The 18,368-nt window shown below is 44.7% G+C and overlaps 2 protein-coding genes across 3 annotated transcripts; one reads left to right on the forward strand and one right to left on the reverse strand.

The window, feature by feature from the left end:
* Positions 1-185: 185 nt before the first annotated feature.
* LOC133124664 (ER membrane protein complex subunit 5-like) lies at positions 186-3,580 on the reverse strand. The gene is made up of 4 exons (XM_061236053.1): positions 3,363-3,580; positions 2,362-2,414; positions 2,094-2,197; positions 186-1,277 (listed from the first exon to the last, which is right to left on the reverse strand). The coding sequence occupies exons 1-4, from the start codon at positions 3,439-3,441 to the stop codon at positions 1,115-1,117; spliced, it is 399 nt and encodes a 132-aa protein (XP_061092037.1). The 5' UTR covers positions 3,442-3,580; the 3' UTR covers positions 186-1,114.
* A 378-nt stretch (positions 3,581-3,958) lies between these two features.
* LOC133124641 (sodium/hydrogen exchanger 6-like) lies at positions 3,959-17,786 on the forward strand. 2 transcript variants are annotated; one of them, XM_061236021.1, is made up of 16 exons: positions 3,959-4,363; positions 5,502-5,701; positions 9,323-9,400; positions 9,622-9,698; positions 9,971-10,083; positions 10,459-10,564; positions 11,067-11,208; positions 12,118-12,223; positions 12,357-12,445; positions 12,716-12,829; positions 13,198-13,309; positions 13,499-13,652; positions 14,449-14,485; positions 14,618-14,700; positions 15,095-15,200; positions 15,399-17,786. In XM_061236021.1, the coding sequence occupies exons 1-16, from the start codon at positions 4,084-4,086 to the stop codon at positions 15,639-15,641; spliced, it is 2,040 nt and encodes a 679-aa protein (XP_061092005.1). In that variant the 5' UTR covers positions 3,959-4,083; the 3' UTR covers positions 15,642-17,786. The 2 variants fall into 2 exon arrangements, with proteins under 2 accessions (XP_061092005.1, XP_061092004.1); XM_061236020.1 differs by having other exon boundaries at positions 14,449-14,479.
* Positions 17,787-18,368: the final 582 nt, after the last annotated feature.

Genomic DNA, 18,368 nt, shown 5'->3' on the forward strand with positions numbered 1-18,368 from the left:
CTCTTTACAATATCTCTGTTGGAGAAGTTCTTAAAATTGGATTGTGGAAGGTTATCTTGGCCCACAGAAATTTTGTGATGTTTTCTATGAATAGATTGAGACTAGAAAGATGCCCAGTCTACTATGAGGGACACGGGTATAGAGAAACGATTCCAAGAAAAAGAAGATTTTTCCAGCCAAATAAATTTAATCTGAAATCTTAATTTATTTACTTACAAACCCATCTGTTGCATTTTACATAACATAAAAAATAATCCCAGACAAATGTATCAAGTTAGGCTCAACTCCTCAATGTTCACAGCATAATTAGTCAAATATTTTTACCACAGCCCCCCCAATGCATAAATAATAATCATATACCTATACAAGGGGCCTACCATCTCTATTTCATTCAAGATCACTTTATAAATGTCCAGAGTCAAAATGGCTCTTGGTTTATAAACTGTCCTAAATCCTTATGTACATTGGAGAGCACAGGGAATGGGGGGCGGGCATTGGGCAACAGTTCAGCCAGTCACAGCTGCAGACAGAAATGGTTAAAGCCCAATAGGCAGCAATGTTCTCCAATGAAAAAGTAAAATCCAGAAAGAGTTTGATTGTATCAAAAGTATTGCTCTTCCTTGTGTTGACTATTGGTGCTGATGTTTTAGTGAAGTTTTTATTTTCCATAAAACAATTAAAAGTTCTGAATACATATACACATAAAATTATAATTGTATGGTTAAAAACAATGTTACAGAGGCAGCAATACATTTGAAATTTTGGACATGAAAGGTTTGCGGTCTTGCAGGTGGATGCAGTTTGCAGCTTTGGTAAACTGTTGTTAGAACAAGGGGTGGCTGCATAGGCAAGGTCTTTACGACTCCCAAGCAATGGCATTTATTTACAAGTATATCAACTCAACCTATAAACCAAAGAAGTTGGCACCGTCCATAGAGTGGAAAAAAACGCTGTTACTCGTGATGGAACTGAATGCAAAATTAATTCTTTATCATAAATAGAGAAGGAGGGGGGAAAAAAAGGCTTCTTTGCTTCTAAAAAGCTTTTCTCCCCCGCCCCACCACTGAGCTCATCTGTTCATGGAAAAAGGAAAAAGGGAATCTGTGGAAGAGTCTCAGTGGTGCGAGGGCTCCAGCTTGCGCAGCCTCAGGGGATTGGAAGGCAGGGCCTCTGGGCCCGACCTGCAGGGCGGCTCCTCGTCTGGGGGGCGGAACAGCACCCGGCCGCGGTGGTTGAACACGTAGAAGGAAGGATGATTCCTCAATGTGTCAAACGACCTGGCCAAAGACAAAAAATATATAAGCTTTAGGAGTCTGGGCAATGGTTTCATTTCATGAAATGGCCTCATAATGTAATGTAATGTTAAAAAAAAAAAAAAATAATAATAATAATTGCAGTCCAGGTTCAATTCCCTTCGGTGGAGCTCTACTGCTGTGCCCTTAATCAAGGTACAGAATCTGAATGGCTCCAGTATCTATGGAGCTGTTCAAATGGATAGAATACAAAAGGTCAGGCGTGTAATTGGCCCCAGGTAAAGGATGTCCGCTGAACAGGCCAACAAATAAATAATTCATTAACTACTGTGAGATAAATGATTATTTTGCTCAACAAGGAATAGTTCATCATTAAACTGATAGGGTCAAGCACCACAATGGTAACCTGCGCAGGGTGTAATAATTGGTTTGTTGTTTTGTTTTTGAAACAAATTAGGAATGAAAGGAATGTTTCATGTGTAGTGAAGAAAGAAACAGGACAAGCTTAAGGAAGCATTTTTATCCAGGAAGTCCAGTTAGACCACTAATTAATTGTAAAAACTAATTTATGCTCCAAGTTACCACTTAAAATAAATGACTGTACTTCCACACACTAACGGTGCCAGTCTGATTCTGGTCAAAAGCAATGTCAATATGACTGAGTGTTGGATGATCTGAAGTAAGGTCTTCCTACTAAAAATTCACTGAAAAAATAAATGAGACATACAAGACTGCAGTGCACCAAAGTTAAAATCCTGATGTTCATTTGTCATGTGCATGATACTTAGACACAGACTAGTAGGATCAGTATTATAGGACTAAGATGTGTCAGACACTTACTTGTTCTTGAGCTCTGATGAGGCATCCATTTCCCTGAACTCCCCTGCAATGTGGACTATGCCATAACAGGTCACTACAAATGCTAACAATGTCTGCAGGACTATCTGTAAAATCAAGAATGAAAACATGTTATTACAGGGCAGACAGATGACTGGATAGCACACTTTTTTTTATTAGCTTATTACAGAATCGCACAGATTGGTTAACTTTGCCTAACATCTCCACATCTTAAATGTGATTAACACGGGGAAAATGACTAGGTACTCACGTCTATTGGAAGCGTTTCGTTCTCCTTCTCCGTTAGTCGCATGTAAGATCGATCTGGGGGAGGGGGGAGGGGGGAGGGGGGGGGGGGATAAAAATTTTACTTACACCATCTAGCTATAAGTTCTCAGTAAGATGGAAGCTGCCAATTTACTAGCTATATTCAAAGGACTTCATGACTACAAGACCAAATACATCAGTTACCTATGAAAAGTATCAAGAACTAAATCTGGTGGAGCTATTTTGGAATTTCACTTGGTTATGAATTTGCTTATTAATGTCATAGTGTTTTTTCCCCTGGAGCACCTTTCCTCTGACTGAATTCTTAAAGCCTCGATCTCAGCCGCCACTTATGCCAAACTGTAAACAGGCTTATGTCAAACTGTACACATAATAAACATCAATGGCCGACATTTTTTGAACAAAAGTTGAACAATGGAAATGTACAAGTTCATAGATTGCCAACTAGTGAACTAACCAGGTATGTATGTAAATAAATGTAGCATCAGCTACTACATATACAACATGTAACGTAAGTCAATATTCTAATTTCTTTATACGGTCGAGAAAATGATAGCTGGCAACCTATATCGCTGGCTACATATATACGAGACACAAGACTGTTAACACTTAACCAACCTCAAATTTGCATATGGCTAGTCATGGTCACTTTCTAATTACCTGAATACTACTGTAAAAGCTACTAGCCTAGCGATGGCTAGCCACCAGAACTGCCATGTATGTACATAATACAAAACACATACCTAAACATATCTGAAGACCAAACCTTATCCATGCAACATTTTACAATACAGCAGAACCAACTTAATCATTACCAGATACGTGCAGCTACCAAACCAAATACATGTTAAGTTAGCACTCCAGCTACCTGCTTATTTTAAGCACTCGTGGACATGGCACGCTGTGTGAGGATTAATGTGTGGTCAGTACTAGCCAACTAGGCAGCTACGGCTTTCCCCCCCTTCAGCGTTTTATTATACTCACGCTGTGCCGCTGAGAAAGCTGCATGGGCCAAAGCGAAGAGACCAATACCGACTAAACCCTTCCAAATAGAGGAAGCCATTTTCAACGTCGTCTAATACAGCTAGCTAGCTCGCGAGCCAGTCACGCAGCTAGTTTCTCAGCGGAAAGCTTCAGCGTGTTTGCTAGCCAGCTAAGCTAGCTAGCTACTTTGTGTGTCGCGACAGAATGTCGTCATTATCAGGCGCATAATAATCGGCGCGCGGTTAACACGTTAACTCTTTTCAGTTCAAGCAGACTATTTATCAGGTAACTAGCGATCATTATTTTGGAACGATTACCTGAAAGTTAGAATTAGGATACGAAGTAATTGAAGGCCCCAAGTACACGAATTTCGGTATATTCATTTAAGCTAATGAAAAGGTTATTGTGTGCATATTCGCCTAATGTCTGTGCATCTCGCAATATATATTTCGCACTGCAACAACACCGTTCCAATGATTCCACCTTTTGCTAAATATTTTTTAATTATTATTTAAATATTATTATGCATAAAACTTTTTATTGCATAGCTCTCATACCTATTTATTCAGCATTTATAATCTCAGTCATGTGACACGTGAGTGGGATTCAGCTGGGTGGCGCTGCTGCCATAAGTCTACTGCACGATCAGCTGCTGGATGATACAGCAACGTCGAAACGGAAGCACCACTCACTCAGTTAAGGGGGTGAGAGGAACCACAACATGGGACCCAAGACGAGAAACGCCGTGGCCCTCAAGGTCTGGAAGACGGCACCCGTGTCAGTTTTCGTCAGCTTGTTGGTTTGCTTGTGTGCCATCAATGCTGAGGATAGCGTTATGGAGAACATTGTAACCGAGAAGAAGGCTGAGGAAAGCCACAGACAGGACAGTGCCGACCTGCTGATATTCATCATGCTGCTTACCCTCACGATCCTAACTATATGGCTCTTCAAACACCGCCGGTTCAGGTTTTTGCATGAAACCGGGCTAGCCATGATATACGGTAAGGACCAGCAATGTATGTGTGGTGATGTTACAATGTCATTGTTTACAACTGACGCTGGCTATGAAGTAGCCTATCCATTTGTTTTCATAACGTTAGCCAGCTAGCTGGCTTCTTACTGTACTAAGTATGCGTTGCTAGGTAGCCAACAAATGGTCCAGCAAGTTACAGGGGGAGCAAACTATAGCTATTTGTGAAATGAATATGAAAGTGAAATGAATTTGATGTGGGAATTAGCTTTGAAACGCTGATGTCGCTAGCGATATTGCAGACACTCAAAGCTGATTGATAATAAACTCGCTAGCTCTGCAGGGTACCTAGCTGGTCCGTCAACTTTGCCAACGGGGACAGGAATGACTGACTTAACCTGAATTTAGAGGCCGTTTGCCTGATCATTTAGATAAGGGTGGGTAATGGAAGTCCTTGCTGTCTATGCGCATATACGAGTTCGTACAGTTAAATAATGAGGCTTATCCTATATGTCAAGCTTGTTTCAGGATGAATTAAATTTGTGTGGCCCTCCCTGACTCAGTTGACAGAGTCTTGAGATTCACTCCAAACACTTGATCAGTCATCCTCAGTTGATCCCCACGTGCATTTGAAACAATCCTTCCCCACACGAGTTTTATCCCCCCAAATCAGCGGCTCTGAAATCTCAACCATCAGACGCCTTAAACATTCAGGAAATTAAAAGAACACTCCGAAGGAAAGGACCAAGGTCATGCGATAACCGTTCAACTGCCTTTTCACCAGAATCTGGCACCTATTATGATTCTGTGATGGTGTATGAGGCTGAAAGATTGGCAGATTTATTTTATGATAAGGGGACGCAGAGAACAAAGGAAATAGGAACAAAGCATGGTCTGTTATCGAGTAAATAGTAACGCTTTAAATGGCCTTCCTGATGAATGGTGTATTTCACAATACAGTAAACACACTGGTCACACTATCTCATGCCATGTGGCTTACCCATAAATGCACTCTGCCATAACTTCTGAAACTTGTAGGCCTTCCTTAGACCATCAGAGTGAAGATATTATTAGAATATTGGCTATTAGGCCTATTGCATATGCTTGTTGCATCCACAGTTGCATGTATGCAGCTTTTTTGACATACCTTTCCCCTCTCTTCATGTCAGGCGTACTGATGGGTGTGGTTCTGCGCTATGGCATCCACGTTCCTCGAGACATCAACAACGTCACGCTGAGTTGCCATGTCAATGCGAGCCCACCCACTCTTCTGGTGAATGTCAGCGGCAAGTTTTATGAATACACTCTGAAGGGTGAGATCAGTCCCACCGAGGTTGGCGATGTGCAGGACAACGAGATGCTGAGGAAGGTACAGTATGGACTGCTGGACGGGGAACCGTCATGTGCTTTTGTCAACAGTTGCAGTCTCCGTTACCCCATGTCTAAATTCGTATCCCATATTGGATCAAAGTATATATTTTATATAATTATTTAAAAAATATAGCGCGTTTCACAGAAGACTGCCACAAAGACGCTTTACGGTGCAACACGCAAGGGAATAAAACATATCAACTCTAAGCCCCCAAATAACATATGAGGTAAACAACTCCCTTATGGGGAGTAAAGGCCTCGAACAGTGGTGAGAAAAAAAAAACTAGAAAAGTTTTGGCGATCACTTTAAATGACCCCTCCGGCAAGGAGGCGACACTGATCTGCCAGCGGAGGTGGTGGCGATGAGCCATCCTCCCGGAGGAAGGGCCATCAGGTCGGTGGATGAATGAGGGGCAGACCCGGGACGGAGCCAGGAGCTGGCGGTGGTGGGGAGGGGGTGGGTGCTGTGAGCTTCTGAAAAACACAAACAGAAGCAGCTAGTGGGCATTTTTATACTCTATGTTATGTAAATGCTGATGATTGGCTGATTGAGCAATGCGTTGCGGCCTACGTCTCTGTGATCCAACCTTCGTCTCCCTTCCCTTTCCATTTGTTGTTGAAGCTACTGTAGGTCCTAACACACCTCTAAAACAGGTTACCAGCCTTAACCGACAACTTTGAATCTGTTTCCTGTTTTTTCACATTTAATATTCAGTGATATTTGCCTGATAACCAAACAGTTGTGTGTAATTCCACTGTTTGTGCTTGTGATGCTGTGACTCTATATAAAGACTCATTTGTGGAGCAAGAACTGTGCAAATTTGGAATTTTCTTGGGAAACCTTCCCTGGAAATAACCAAACCACTCGTTAGCAGTTAAGTAAAAATCAAGAGAGATTTTCTCATTTACAGCCTTTTGTTAATGTTGTCACAGTAGTGCACCATAAGCAGGAACCTTTTTTAATGGCTGTGCTGTTTGTTTATTGTAGGGGTGTGTTTCATTGAGCAAATGAAAGTAGTCATTCCTCATTCCTCATTCCTCACTTCCCCTTTGAGTCATGTTGAGTATAATCTCCGAATGACAGGTGGTCCTGGCCTGCTATATAATGTTTTATTTGTATAGCACTTTTCAAAAACAATGTTACAAAATGCTTTACACAAGTTCAAATGAAATAAAATGATATAGGTCATAGGACCACAAGGATGTGACTCTTTTTTTATTTTTAAAGATATTTTTTAGGCCTTTTTCAGCTTTATTGGACAGTATATAGTATAGAGAGACAGGAAGAATGGGAGCGAGAGAGAGGGGAAGACATGCGACAAATGTCGGACGGTCGGATTCGAACCGCCGACGTCGCGACTCGCAATGAGCATGTGGTCTGTGCTCTACAGGCTGCGCCACCGAAACACCCCTGGATGTGACTCTTTTAAGAACAAGTATACAGTTTATCAAGTGAAAATATTGCAGCGCAAGGAAGAAGTGGCAAATTGACATTGGTAATCTTCGACCATTCTCTTGACTATTCACTACAAGACCGAACACATCAGTTACGTATGAATAGTATGAAGAACTGAATCTGGTGGATATATCTAGCAATTTCAGTGGCTTATTTACTTTGCACTTGCAGCGCGAATGCACCAGAACACCTGCATGCATTGAGAATCTGAGCTGAATCTGAGCTTGGTGTTCTCAGCACGCTGCCCTAGACGCAGGCTGACTATCAGCAGCCTGGCAGGACTGGGCACAGCACAGCAGTGATTAGCCCCCGCTTTTCTGAGTGGCAGCGCTCCCTCTCAGCTGACCAGAAGCGGGCTCCTTCATGTGCCAGATGAAATTACCCGTGGTAGAGCTTCTGTGCCTGCGGTTGGGTGTGTACATCCTAATGGACCGCAGTACAACACAGCGCAAAGCGTTATTTCTATTTTGATTTTAAAAGTACAGTGTGCGGGGAGTATGTGGTGTTCTGTTTCAAATCGAGACCAGTGTTGTAAACCGAGCTGTGATGAAGGCATACCAGTGTGCACTAAAGTGGGTCAGTACTTTACTGTGTGAGACACACCAGTGTGCACTAAAGTGGGTCAGTACTTTACTGTGTGAGACACACCAGTGTGCACTAAAGTGGGTCAGTACTTTACTGTGCGAGACATACCAGTGTGCACTGAAGTGGGTCAGTACTTTACTGTGTGAGACACACCAGTGTGCACTAAAGTGGGTCAGTACTTTACTGTGTGAGGTACACCAGTGTGCACTAAAGTGGGTCAGTACTTTACTGTGTGAGGTACACCAGTGTGCACTAAAGTGGGTCAGTACTTTACTGTGTGAGACATACCAGTGTGCACTAAAGTGCGTCAGTACTTTACTGCGTGAAACATACCAGTGTGCACTAAAACTCACCAGTAGTGTCACCAGTAGTGATGTGGGAGTGTAAACTGTAGCAAGAAGAACGTTTTCCCTTTTCTCTGGTGTAATAATGTGCAAAGGCCAGCAAGCTGATCCACAGCACTGTTTCATGAATATTATGTGCTGTGTTTTGTGCATATTATGTGCTGTGTTTTGTGCATATTATGTCCTGTGTTATGTGTTTTGTACCATGACGGTGTTTGTGCTGCTGCTGCAAACAAGATTTTCCAAAGGGGACAATATGGTGTTAAGTTTGAGAAGTATGCAGACAGTTCTGGTTCTGAGCGTTTCGGATTTCTCCTTCAGCCCAACTTCCTCCTGAGATGGTGTGTGGTGTCTTCTTTCAGAGCCTGGCGCTCTGGTGTAAAGTCTGGAGGTTTCTACAGTACTAGACAGCACAATAGAAAGTTGATAAACTTGTGTACTGATCTTTTTCAGCGTGCTGTGTGCTGATGATTCTTTTAAATATGTGGCCTCCAGGGGTGTGGCAAATTGCAAAGGCAGCAAAACGTAGTTTACCTCCGGGCAAACTATGTGCAGTTGAATGTTTACACTAGCACCTGTCAGAGTGATATGAACAGTGTCAGGTGTGTCACTCGAGTTTGTGTATAGGTTGGATATGGATCAGGGCCTGTGGCCTAGTAAATGGAAAAGCCAAAGGCCCTAAAATAAGCAAAACCGTGTGTAGAGAAATACATTCAAGGAAAGCAACTGTGGTGAGATTGTAATAGGTCAGAATGTGGTCACAGGAGTTATTATGGCCATCTAATCTGAAGATCACAGACCTATAGGAAATCCTGTAGGAAATACACTTCATATATTTTCTTGATTTATATTAACCATTTGTTTTCACTCTTCTTAACTGAGATTGGCATTTTCCGAGAGCAGAATTAAAGTAGTTGTGTTGTGGTGGAAGGTGACCGTGGACACAGGCAGGTTTGTACTTGTTACTGCTGCTTCATCCGAATGCTGTTTGGTTTTACATTTTTATTTTTATTTTTGTTTACCCGTCTCTGCTGTAAAATTCACATTTAACGACCTCATACTTTTATGAGCGCTGTAAGATGGAAAGGACCTAAAGAGGAACTGAAAATAAATCACATGTTTTCATATTAAGTTCATATCACTGCTCTATTTTGCAGTGGTTGTTTTTGTTAGTTTTGTAGTGTATATTGTAGAGTTGATGTCATTTTAAGGGGTTTTATTTCCTTTGTTTCAGGTGACCTTTGACCCTGAAGTGTTCTTCAACATTCTCCTGCCTCCAATTATTTTCCATGCCGGGTATAGCTTGAAAAGGGTAAGAGTCCCCACTCCTGAAACACACTGACTGCACATACTGTAGGAAAAAGGAAATATGATATAAGTACAGTGGAAAGAAGAGCAGACTTGGATGATTTCATTTAAAATTGAAAACGCTCATCTTGTGTATACCCTTTGAAGCCGAGTATAGCATAGTAAGTCATATATTCACAATAAGGCTTGTGTTCAGTTTGTCTTCACATTTGTTTTTCATTTCAGAGACACTTCTTCAGGAACATGGGGTCTATCTTGGCCTACGCCTTTGTGGGAACCGTCATATCCTGTTTCATCATTGGGTGAGTCCTCATTCAACAGCCATGTATGACGTACGAAAATGTAGCTGCAAGCAGAAATAAGCATGAACAAAAGACAGAAAATTCTGTAAATGCATTCCTGTAAAAAAAAAAAAAAAAAACTCAACCACGCCAGGTTGGACTCCCCTGGTTTGGAGGTATCACAGACCCCAAAAGTGGAGCCTGAGGTCAGAGGGGTACAGGGGAACTGTAAGGGGTTCAGAGGGGTTTGGTTGACGGTGAGGAGGTGAGTGATGCTGTGGTCTGCCCCTCAGATTGCTGATGTATGGCTGTGTGGTGATGATGAAGCAGATGGGCCAGCTGGGTGGGGACTTCTTCTTCACTGACTGCCTATTCTTTGGAGCCATCATCTCTGCCACTGACCCAGGTACCTCCACCTGCCCCTCCACCTGTTCCCACATACAGCCAAAGTGCAGTCAGAGCCTTATCAATCACCATCACCATGGCTGTAATCTAATCGTTTTAGCCCCCTGTGTTTATCCCTGGGAAATTTATTGTGCTTTTTTTTCTTCTTCTTTTTTTTTAATTAAGAGATTGTAAATTGTAGATTGTAGAAGACAAAGCCTTGTTGTTTGGTGAAGACTAAGTGATTAAAATTTCATAGTTGCCCCATCCATTTTGGCTCTTGTAAAGCCCCAGTTTCCTATGACTGCTATGTTTGTGGTACTCGGAGCTGGTTGGAAGGTCTGTTGAATATTAAGGAGTCTGCCTTGTCCTCCCTTCTCCTCCATCCGTCTTACAGTGACGGTGCTGGCCATCTTTAATGAGCTGCATGTGGATGTGGACCTTTACGCTCTGCTGTTTGGAGAGAGCGTCCTGAATGACGCGGTGGCCGTGGTGTTGTCCTCGTGAGTCCCCTGTCCTGTCTGGCACACACACACACACACACACGCGCACACACACACACACACACACACACACACACAAACACACACACACACACACACACACACTTTCACATCCGTCCTGCTTTATGCCCACTTCCTTTTCTAATGGATCCAGTACTCTTCCATGGCTTCCCCTGGCATACGGAGTGTTAGCGTTGGCTGTACTGTCCAAGGAGCTGGCCGACTGATGTGAAATTAATTGCTCATGTTGACGGTCAGATTGTTTTGAAAAACATTAATCATTTATTTTGGGATGTGGTCCAAAAGTGGTACATGGTCTGATAGAGGGTGTGTCTGAGGGACACTGAGTCATAACATTATCCATGTGTAATCGAAAGAAAACCTGGGCTGGATTTGGATTCAAGGGCAAGATTTCATTCTCCTGATGTAGAGCTTCAGACCCTGGCTTAGGCCACAGTCTTATGTTGACTTTGTGTTTTGCCTGTGTGTGTGTTGTTCTCAGATCCATCGTAGCGTACCAGCCCACGGGAGATAACACCCACACGTTCGAGGGCATGGCCCTGCTGAAGTCCCTGGGCATGTTTCTGGGGGTGTTCAGTGGCTCCTTTGCCCTGGGGGTGGCCACTGGAGTGGTGACCGCACTGATATCCTTTACTGGGCACAGGTCCGAGACCAGCCTCAAAGCAGGGGCTCATTCCAAAAGCTTCTCACTCCTCACAGTCTTTCTACCCACTGGAGAGCGTGAGGAAACGATGTGAGAGTGGTGGAATCTCAAAAATGTGTATTTCGCAAATGGAACGTCCTTGTTCAGGCAGGGGAGAGTGGGATCCACGGGTCGATCATTTATACGTCGTGCTTTCCAGGAAAAATACTTCCACACGGGATGCACTTGTGTTCTCTTCCTCAAGCATGCTTCAGGAGCCTCCTAGCTCCTTGCTCTCAGCTTCTTCAAGGAGCATTTTAGCTTTTTACCAAGCCCGAACGCCCTTAAAGACCGCAGACCTCAATCTAATTCTGGGTCAGGTGAGGACAGAGGAGACGCAGACAGATATGAGTGATTTGAAGGAGTGGCACATTTCGGAGCTGATGAAGCAGCATGGAGCAGCTGGGGTTGGGACTGGGCTCTGGGGTGAGTATAGCACAGTATAGAAACAACAATGAGCTCAGGAGCATCTGCTGCAGAAGATGACACCACTCTCTGGGGCTTCAGTAAGAGTGTGGTTAGCTCCCTTGGCTGGGGACCTTTAGCCTTTAGCTCAGTCAACTAATTGTTCCCCCAGCCACCGAGGACTTTGAAACCCACAACAGACTGTTTCTGATGAAACAAGCGATTTTGCTTTGTGCAAAAGTTAATGATGAAAGTGGTCACCAGTGGTCATTAAGTCCCATAAGTTGTCCTGTTGTATCCTGTTAAAACCAGAAACCGTGTCTGGTGTTGTTGTGGGCTCAGGCTCGCCTGCCCCAGGTGCATGGCTTAGTTTAGCTCTTCCTCATTGACACTGCAGTGGGCCCCAGTAACGGTGTGTCTCTTCCTTGACTGTGTGCTGTCTCACGTCACCAAGTTCACCAAGCTGCGTGACTTCCAGCTGCTGGAGACGGCGCTCTTCTTCCTCATGTCCTGGTGCACCTTCCTGCTGGCCGAGGCTTGCGGCTTCACCGGTGAGAGCAGTCCACCTCCTCCTCCTCCTCCTCCTCCTCCTCCTGCTCCTTCACATGCAGTAGGTCTGCAGTCGTGAGAGAGTTCCTGCTCTTCCTGACTTTGCGGCCCTTCTATCCCACCATGTCCCTGCAGGGGTGGTGGCTGTGCTGTTCTGTGGGATCACCCAGGCCCACTACACCTTCAACAACCTGTCCCCAGAGTCCCAGGACCGCACCAAACAGGTAACCGCTCACACCACCTACTTCTGCTTAAACATTGAGCCCATAGCGATGATGAGACTTGTTTTTGTGCACTTCAGGCCATTTTCCAACCAGTAAAGATGCTTTTCATCCAGGCTGTGGTGTAATGTGAAATGTTGATCTTCCCGTTCCTGTTGAGGTGCCTGAGCCAGAGCCACACCTGTTGGCAGTGCCTGCTGCTTGTGTGTGTGTGTGTGAAGGAATCTCTCCTGCCGGGTTACTGATAAATATGTTGTTGGTCTCGTCCTGCAGTTGTTTGAGGTGCTGAATTTCCTGGCAGAGAATTTCATCTTCTCCTACATGGGCCTCACGCTCTTCACCTTCCAGAGCCACATCTTCAACCCCACCTTCATCGTTGGGGCTTTCGTATCCTTGGCTTTGTGTGTGTGTGTGTGTGCGTGTGTGTGTTTGTCTTTGTGTCTGTGTGTGTGGGTGTGTTTGTCTATGTGGCTGTTTGTGTGCATGTCTGTGTGTATGTGCGTGTGTGTGCATGTGTGCGTTTGTCCATGTCTGTGTGTGCGTCTGTATGTGCGTCTGTATGTGCGTCTGTATGTGTGTGTGTGTGTGTGTGTGTGTGTGTGTGTGTATGCGCGTTTGTCTGTCTGTGTGTGCGTGCGTGCGTCTGTCTGTGTGTGAGTGCTTGTGTGTGTGACGGCGTGTGCTTTTTTAGGTGACACTGGTGTTTTGGTATTAAATGCATTCCCATGGTGCTGCTCCTTGACTTGCCCTCTCAGCTGGCCGTGTTCGTGGGCAGAGCCGCCAACATCTACCCCCTGTCCCTTTTCCTCAACCTGGGGCGCCGCCACAAGATCGGCTCCAGGTTCCAGCACATGATGATGTTTGCAGGCAGGTGGACGGCAGGGACAGTGTGCTTGTGTGTGCCTGGGTGTTCGTGTGCGTGTACGCATGTGTGCATCAGTGATGGAGCGAGTGTGAGTAACTCTGTGGGTGCGGGTGAATGAGAGAGAGGGAAAGGGAGAGAGAGATGTGTATTTTCTTGCTGAAATCCGTGACCGTTGCTGTGCTCCTCCTCAGGGCTGCGGGGGGCCATGACCTTCGCGCTGGCGATCCGGGACACGGCCACGTACGCACGGCAGATGATGTTCTCCACCACGCTGCTCATCGTCTTCTTCACCGTCTGGGTCTGCGGGGGCGGCACCACCCCCATGCTGTCCTGCCTGCGCATCCGGTGAGCTGGGGGTGTTTTACCAGACATCAGCCCGTTTGACGGCTCTTCAGGAGATCTGTCCACAGATGGGCAACAGAACACGCAGTTATTTAGAACAGTGGCCGCTGGTATTTTGAGCTGGTCCTGTAAAAGTTGATAACTCCACTGAGTAAAACCCGGAGCCCGCTCAAATACGGAACATGGACTGAAGTACAAAGTTCTGTTCCGGGTTTTACTCAGCAAAGCTATCTGGCCGACTATGTAATCTTGCTTTGTGAAATACCCCCCATTTTACCCTTTTCGAGGCGGGAGGATTGTCTCTGCCCTGTAATGAATTAGCAGTGACTCTTGTTAATTCAGCAATTGCAGTCCATTTGCACGAGCTGCACAGCTAATGCAGTTGTTCAGCACAACAGAAGCATGGCTAAGTTGTGGTCGCTTCACATGCTTTGGAGAAGGCACTCCATCCAGTCCATCTGTGGTCTTCCACATTCACGCTGCTGTGATGGGAGAGCCTCACCATTACTATTTGGCATTCAGCCCAGAGAGAAAGGGGAATACTGGGGAGTAAATGGATGTTTAAAAGACTTTATATGATAGAAGAGGAATTATGTAGTAAACATTCTTTAGTTGTATGGGGGAGGGGGTCCTGTTTGTTAATGTGGCATAATTAGTGTTGGAACTTAGTGCAGAGGGAACCTTCTTGCGCTCTGTATGGGGATGCAGTGTTTGGACAGTGAAATTGTTGTTCTCAGTGTCATGTGCTGTTTGAATGTCTGTTTCTCTGACCTTGTTTACAATTGTTTTTTTTTGACAGTGTGGGTGTGGATTCTGATCAGGATAGTTCGGTAAGTGTGCGTATCTTTTGGTTTTACTATTTCAGCTTTTCAGTTATCCCCCTCATCCACCTTTGTGGATTACTATGATTTTGTGATGCCTGCAAAGTGTGTTTCTGTTAATAATTCTCTTTGTGCTTTGTGCTACAGATCAGTATAGACGGGACAGAGAGAAAGAGTACCAGACAGGAAAGTGCCTGGCTGTTCAGAATCTGGTACAATTTCGACCACAAGTATCCTAAACCGTTGTCATTCCCAACAGCAGGGGGAGCACGTGTAAAATGAAAGTCACATGGGGAACTTTATTCAGACACTTTTTGCTGTGTCATCTCAATGTTTTTTGGGGGTTTTTTGGGGTTTTTTCTGGCCTTTTGTGTTCCTGTACCAGAATAATATTTGGTTTCAAGGGGGCACATTCTTTAATGTTTGGAATGTTTCGGTTTCTCCAGTTTTAGCCGTGAAGCTGCTTGCACATGATTACCGTCAAAGCTCTTGACGTGGTGTCGGACAAGGTGATTTCCTATGGAGGGAGCATTGACACCCGACTGTGTGCCTGTCATAGTGCACAGCTCAACATTTTCACTGCCCCAGTACCCAGTTTGTCTAAAGTCCTTAACTTCAGCTCAGTTACCTGAAGCCCATCCTGACCCACAGCGGACCCCCGCTCACCGCCACCCTGCCCGCCTGCTGCGGCCCCCTGGCTCGCTGTCTCACCAGCCCCCAGGCCTACGAGGTGAGCCCCCTGTAGGGGAGCGGAAAGGGAACTGGGCGCAGGCCCCAGACCGTGCAGGTTTGATTCCCAAGAGTCCAGCAAATAAGCCTCCATTCACCATGCTCTCTTCTCCCTTATCCTTCCTCTCTTCTCCCTTCATCCTCCATCCTCTCTCCCTCTCTCCCTCTCTCTCTCCCCCTCCCTCTCTCCCTGTGGCAGAACGAGGAGCAGCTGAAGGACGATGACTCGGACCTGATCCTGAACGACGCAGACATCAGTCTGACGTACGGGGACGTGACCGTGAGCACGGACGCCTCGGGGGCCCCTACCAAGCCCGGGGACCGGGCCCCGGACCACGAGCAGGTCGTCCGCGGCACCCGGCTGGTCCTCCCCATGGACGACTCCGAGCCCATCCCCACCCGGGCCCAGATCTGCCCTGCCGCAGACAACAAGCCTATCTGAGGGGCTTCACTGCTCCCTTCCTCTGCCTCTCTCACTCCTCTCTCTCTCTCTCTGTCTCTGTCTCTCTCCTCCCTCCCTCACTCGCTTCTCCCTTCCTCCATCTCTTCATTCTTCCTTCTGGATCAGACTCGCTCATTTCTTTCTTTTATAATAATTTCTCTAGATTTGGCGACCATTTCTGTTGCTCTAGCTCGCCGTCTTGGTCTCCCTCTCCTGTTCCTGTCATCTTCGTAATGTATAGAAATATTTATTTATTTATTGCATACACATAATTTTAATACATTCAGCTGTCCTTCTACGATAGAGGCCCACGTGGTGTCCTTGGCCTCATCCTGAACGTGCCATGGAAGCTTTGAGAGAGAGGGTACTTGCTTAGACCCACACTTGCAAACCTCCAACGGGGTTGCCGCAACCAGCTTAGACGCTGCTTTTCTTGACGAATTATAGCAAGGTGTAAAATAACGCAAGCTGCCATTCCTGTCCTCACACCATATGCATGCTTAACAGGGCTTCTAGTGTCTGGAGGATTATGGGATTTGGTTACCCCTCTCCTCGCTGTTCTTTTCTTCACCTGTAGATGGCGCTGCAGGGCTGTTGGTCTCGCTCTGTGCGACAGGGCTAAATCATGAGGCATGGCATCTTAGTGGGTCTGTGTTGCTGTACTGTTACAACCAAGTGCCTGATGAGTACTGCCCCCCCATAGAAATACCCACAATGCCCACGCTCTCCCCTATTGGGCAGTGAAGTCCTGCCTGCTCATTATTGAGTTTGTGCTTTCCCCTTAGCTGTGTTGTAACGCCATGCTATCCGTGCAGCTTGCCACAGGTCTGGAATCGAATGCGTTGGCCTCTGACTGTCGCAGTAATGAGGGTTGTACACCTTGTTATATAACTTGATGATGTATGCTGCAAAAAAAAGCATGGTGTTGTCCTAAAGTAGGAAATGGGTATCCCTTTTTTGATGTCCTGAAGTTTTCTGAGAACTGAATTCTGATTCTTACAGCCTGAAAAAATAATTTTGTATTTAATTTTGTAATTGTGGTTTGCAAGTACTTTGAATAGTGTCAGTAACTAACACTTTTGCACTGGGGTTTGGGAGAGAGAGAGAACTACTGTTTAATAAGTGCAGAAACAGGAACGACTTGAGAAATGTAGAATTAGCAGTTTTAATGTGGAACCTCTTGTGGAAGATCCTCTGATAAATGTATTTTATTTATGAATTTAAGAATATACTCCTAGGGAAAATAATACTAGCATTACTGTTTTTAATGTATCTGTAATTACTGTATCTTTAATAATTCTCAACTGAGATCCTGGGAAAATCCCAGCTTTTTTTTTTTTTTTTTTTTCATCGTGTTTGAAATGGTACCTTACTGACCTTTTAAAGCTTTCCAAAATGTCATCCTAGTCATTTCTTGTCCTTTTGAACATGAGGGGTGGCCAATCTTGATTGAATTCAAACCGGGTCACTAGTTACTATTTGACCTGATCAGAGGGTACTGGCTGTTCAATTTGAATGGCAAGCGTTGTCGTTTTTGCATTTTAATTGAGCTTGGAACTGAATGAATGGGAATTGGTGATTCCTCGGTACTGCCCCCTGCTGGGGATTTAGTTTGTTACATCGCATTGTTCTGGAACTTTTCTCCACTGAATACCACAAGTGAATTGTACTTGACGGTATGGGGGGACTTATCACCTTTATAATCATGGGTAAAGTTAAAAGCCAAGTGTAGATTACCGTGAGTTGCATGAATGAACATCACGCTTGAATACATAATCTTAATGTAAAACACTTTTTTTTTAAAAAGGTGTTTGTCTTTAATCATGTTTTCAAGGGTTGTGTGGAAAAGGCCAAAGAGAAAATAATGGCGTTTTTGTAATTGTTAATGGCTCAAACTATTTAATGTGCCAAAATGCTTTTTTCTGATAGTTGAATTTGAGGTCACACTGAATGACAATGGGAGTGACGGAATGATGAGGAGAAAGGGAGCTGTGTCTGTGATGAGTCTGGAGCTGGCCTTAGCCCTCTGTGTGTGCACTCCCACATCTCCGATTATCACTGTAGTAAAGGCGTTCATCTGAGGATTACTTCATTAAACGCCTTTTTAAAGTCATTTTAGGGCTTTCTTTTAGGGGCGATGCTTTATTAGAGGGGGGGGGGGGCATTTGTGCTAACCCTCGGTTAATTTAAAGACACTTTATTTTGAGGTTCAAGGCGGCTAGTGTGTACAGGTTGAGTGGAAGGTGTTGCAAAGCGGTTATTGCCAGTCATCTGAATCTTCAATCTGAGCCATAAATAATGAAGAGTACGTGTCAAAGTAATGGTCAAGTAAACGTAATATTATTTTAGCACATTCTGCATTTTTATTTGAAGTCAGTGGTGAACTAATTAAAGTTTGGTAGCGTTCAGAATATTCAGCCTATTCTCGATGGCTGTTTGATCAATTATTTTCTTATTTTTTGTTAAGTGCAGGTTTGTGCAAAAGTGGCAATCTCTCATTAGGTCAGAATCAGTTTCTGAATTTAACATGGATCAGTAAGAAAATCAGGTCCATGCATTTCTAGCACATAAAGCAGTACCTGGTGTGATGTAACGGAACAGGAGGCTGTGAAAAAGATGTGACCCTGGTAACAGGAGGGTGTTGATGATTCATCCACTGTGAGGAAGCACTGTAGGAAAACTGGGAAGGTCCATTGGTTGATTGACTAATTGATTGATCCATTGATT

This window comes from Conger conger, chromosome 3 (assembly GCF_963514075.1).
Source record: "Conger conger chromosome 3, fConCon1.1, whole genome shotgun sequence".
Classification (NCBI taxonomy): Eukaryota; Metazoa; Chordata; class Actinopteri; order Anguilliformes; family Congridae; genus Conger; species Conger conger.

Excerpts from the sequence above, each read along its gene's own strand:
- LOC133124664 (XM_061236053.1), bottom strand. The coding sequence starts at position 3,441 with ATGGCTTCCTCTATTTGGAAGGGTTTAGTCGGTATTGGTCTCTTCGCT. Across the intron at positions 2,415-3,362 it reads AGCTTTCTCAGCGGCACAGC|ATCGATCTTACATGCGACTA; the intron begins GTGAGTATAATA and ends CCCCTCCCCCAG. Across the intron at positions 2,198-2,361 it reads ACGAAACGCTTCCAATAGAC|ATAGTCCTGCAGACATTGTT; the intron begins GTGAGTACCTAG and ends TTGATTTTACAG.
- LOC133124641 (XM_061236021.1), top strand. The coding sequence starts at position 4,084 with ATGGGACCCAAGACGAGAAACGCCGTGGCCCTCAAGGTCTGGAAGACG. Across the intron at positions 9,699-9,970 it reads ATATCCTGTTTCATCATTGG|ATTGCTGATGTATGGCTGTG; the intron begins GTGAGTCCTCAT and ends TCTGCCCCTCAG. Across the intron at positions 12,446-12,715 it reads CCCAGGACCGCACCAAACAG|TTGTTTGAGGTGCTGAATTT; the intron begins GTAACCGCTCAC and ends CTCGTCCTGCAG.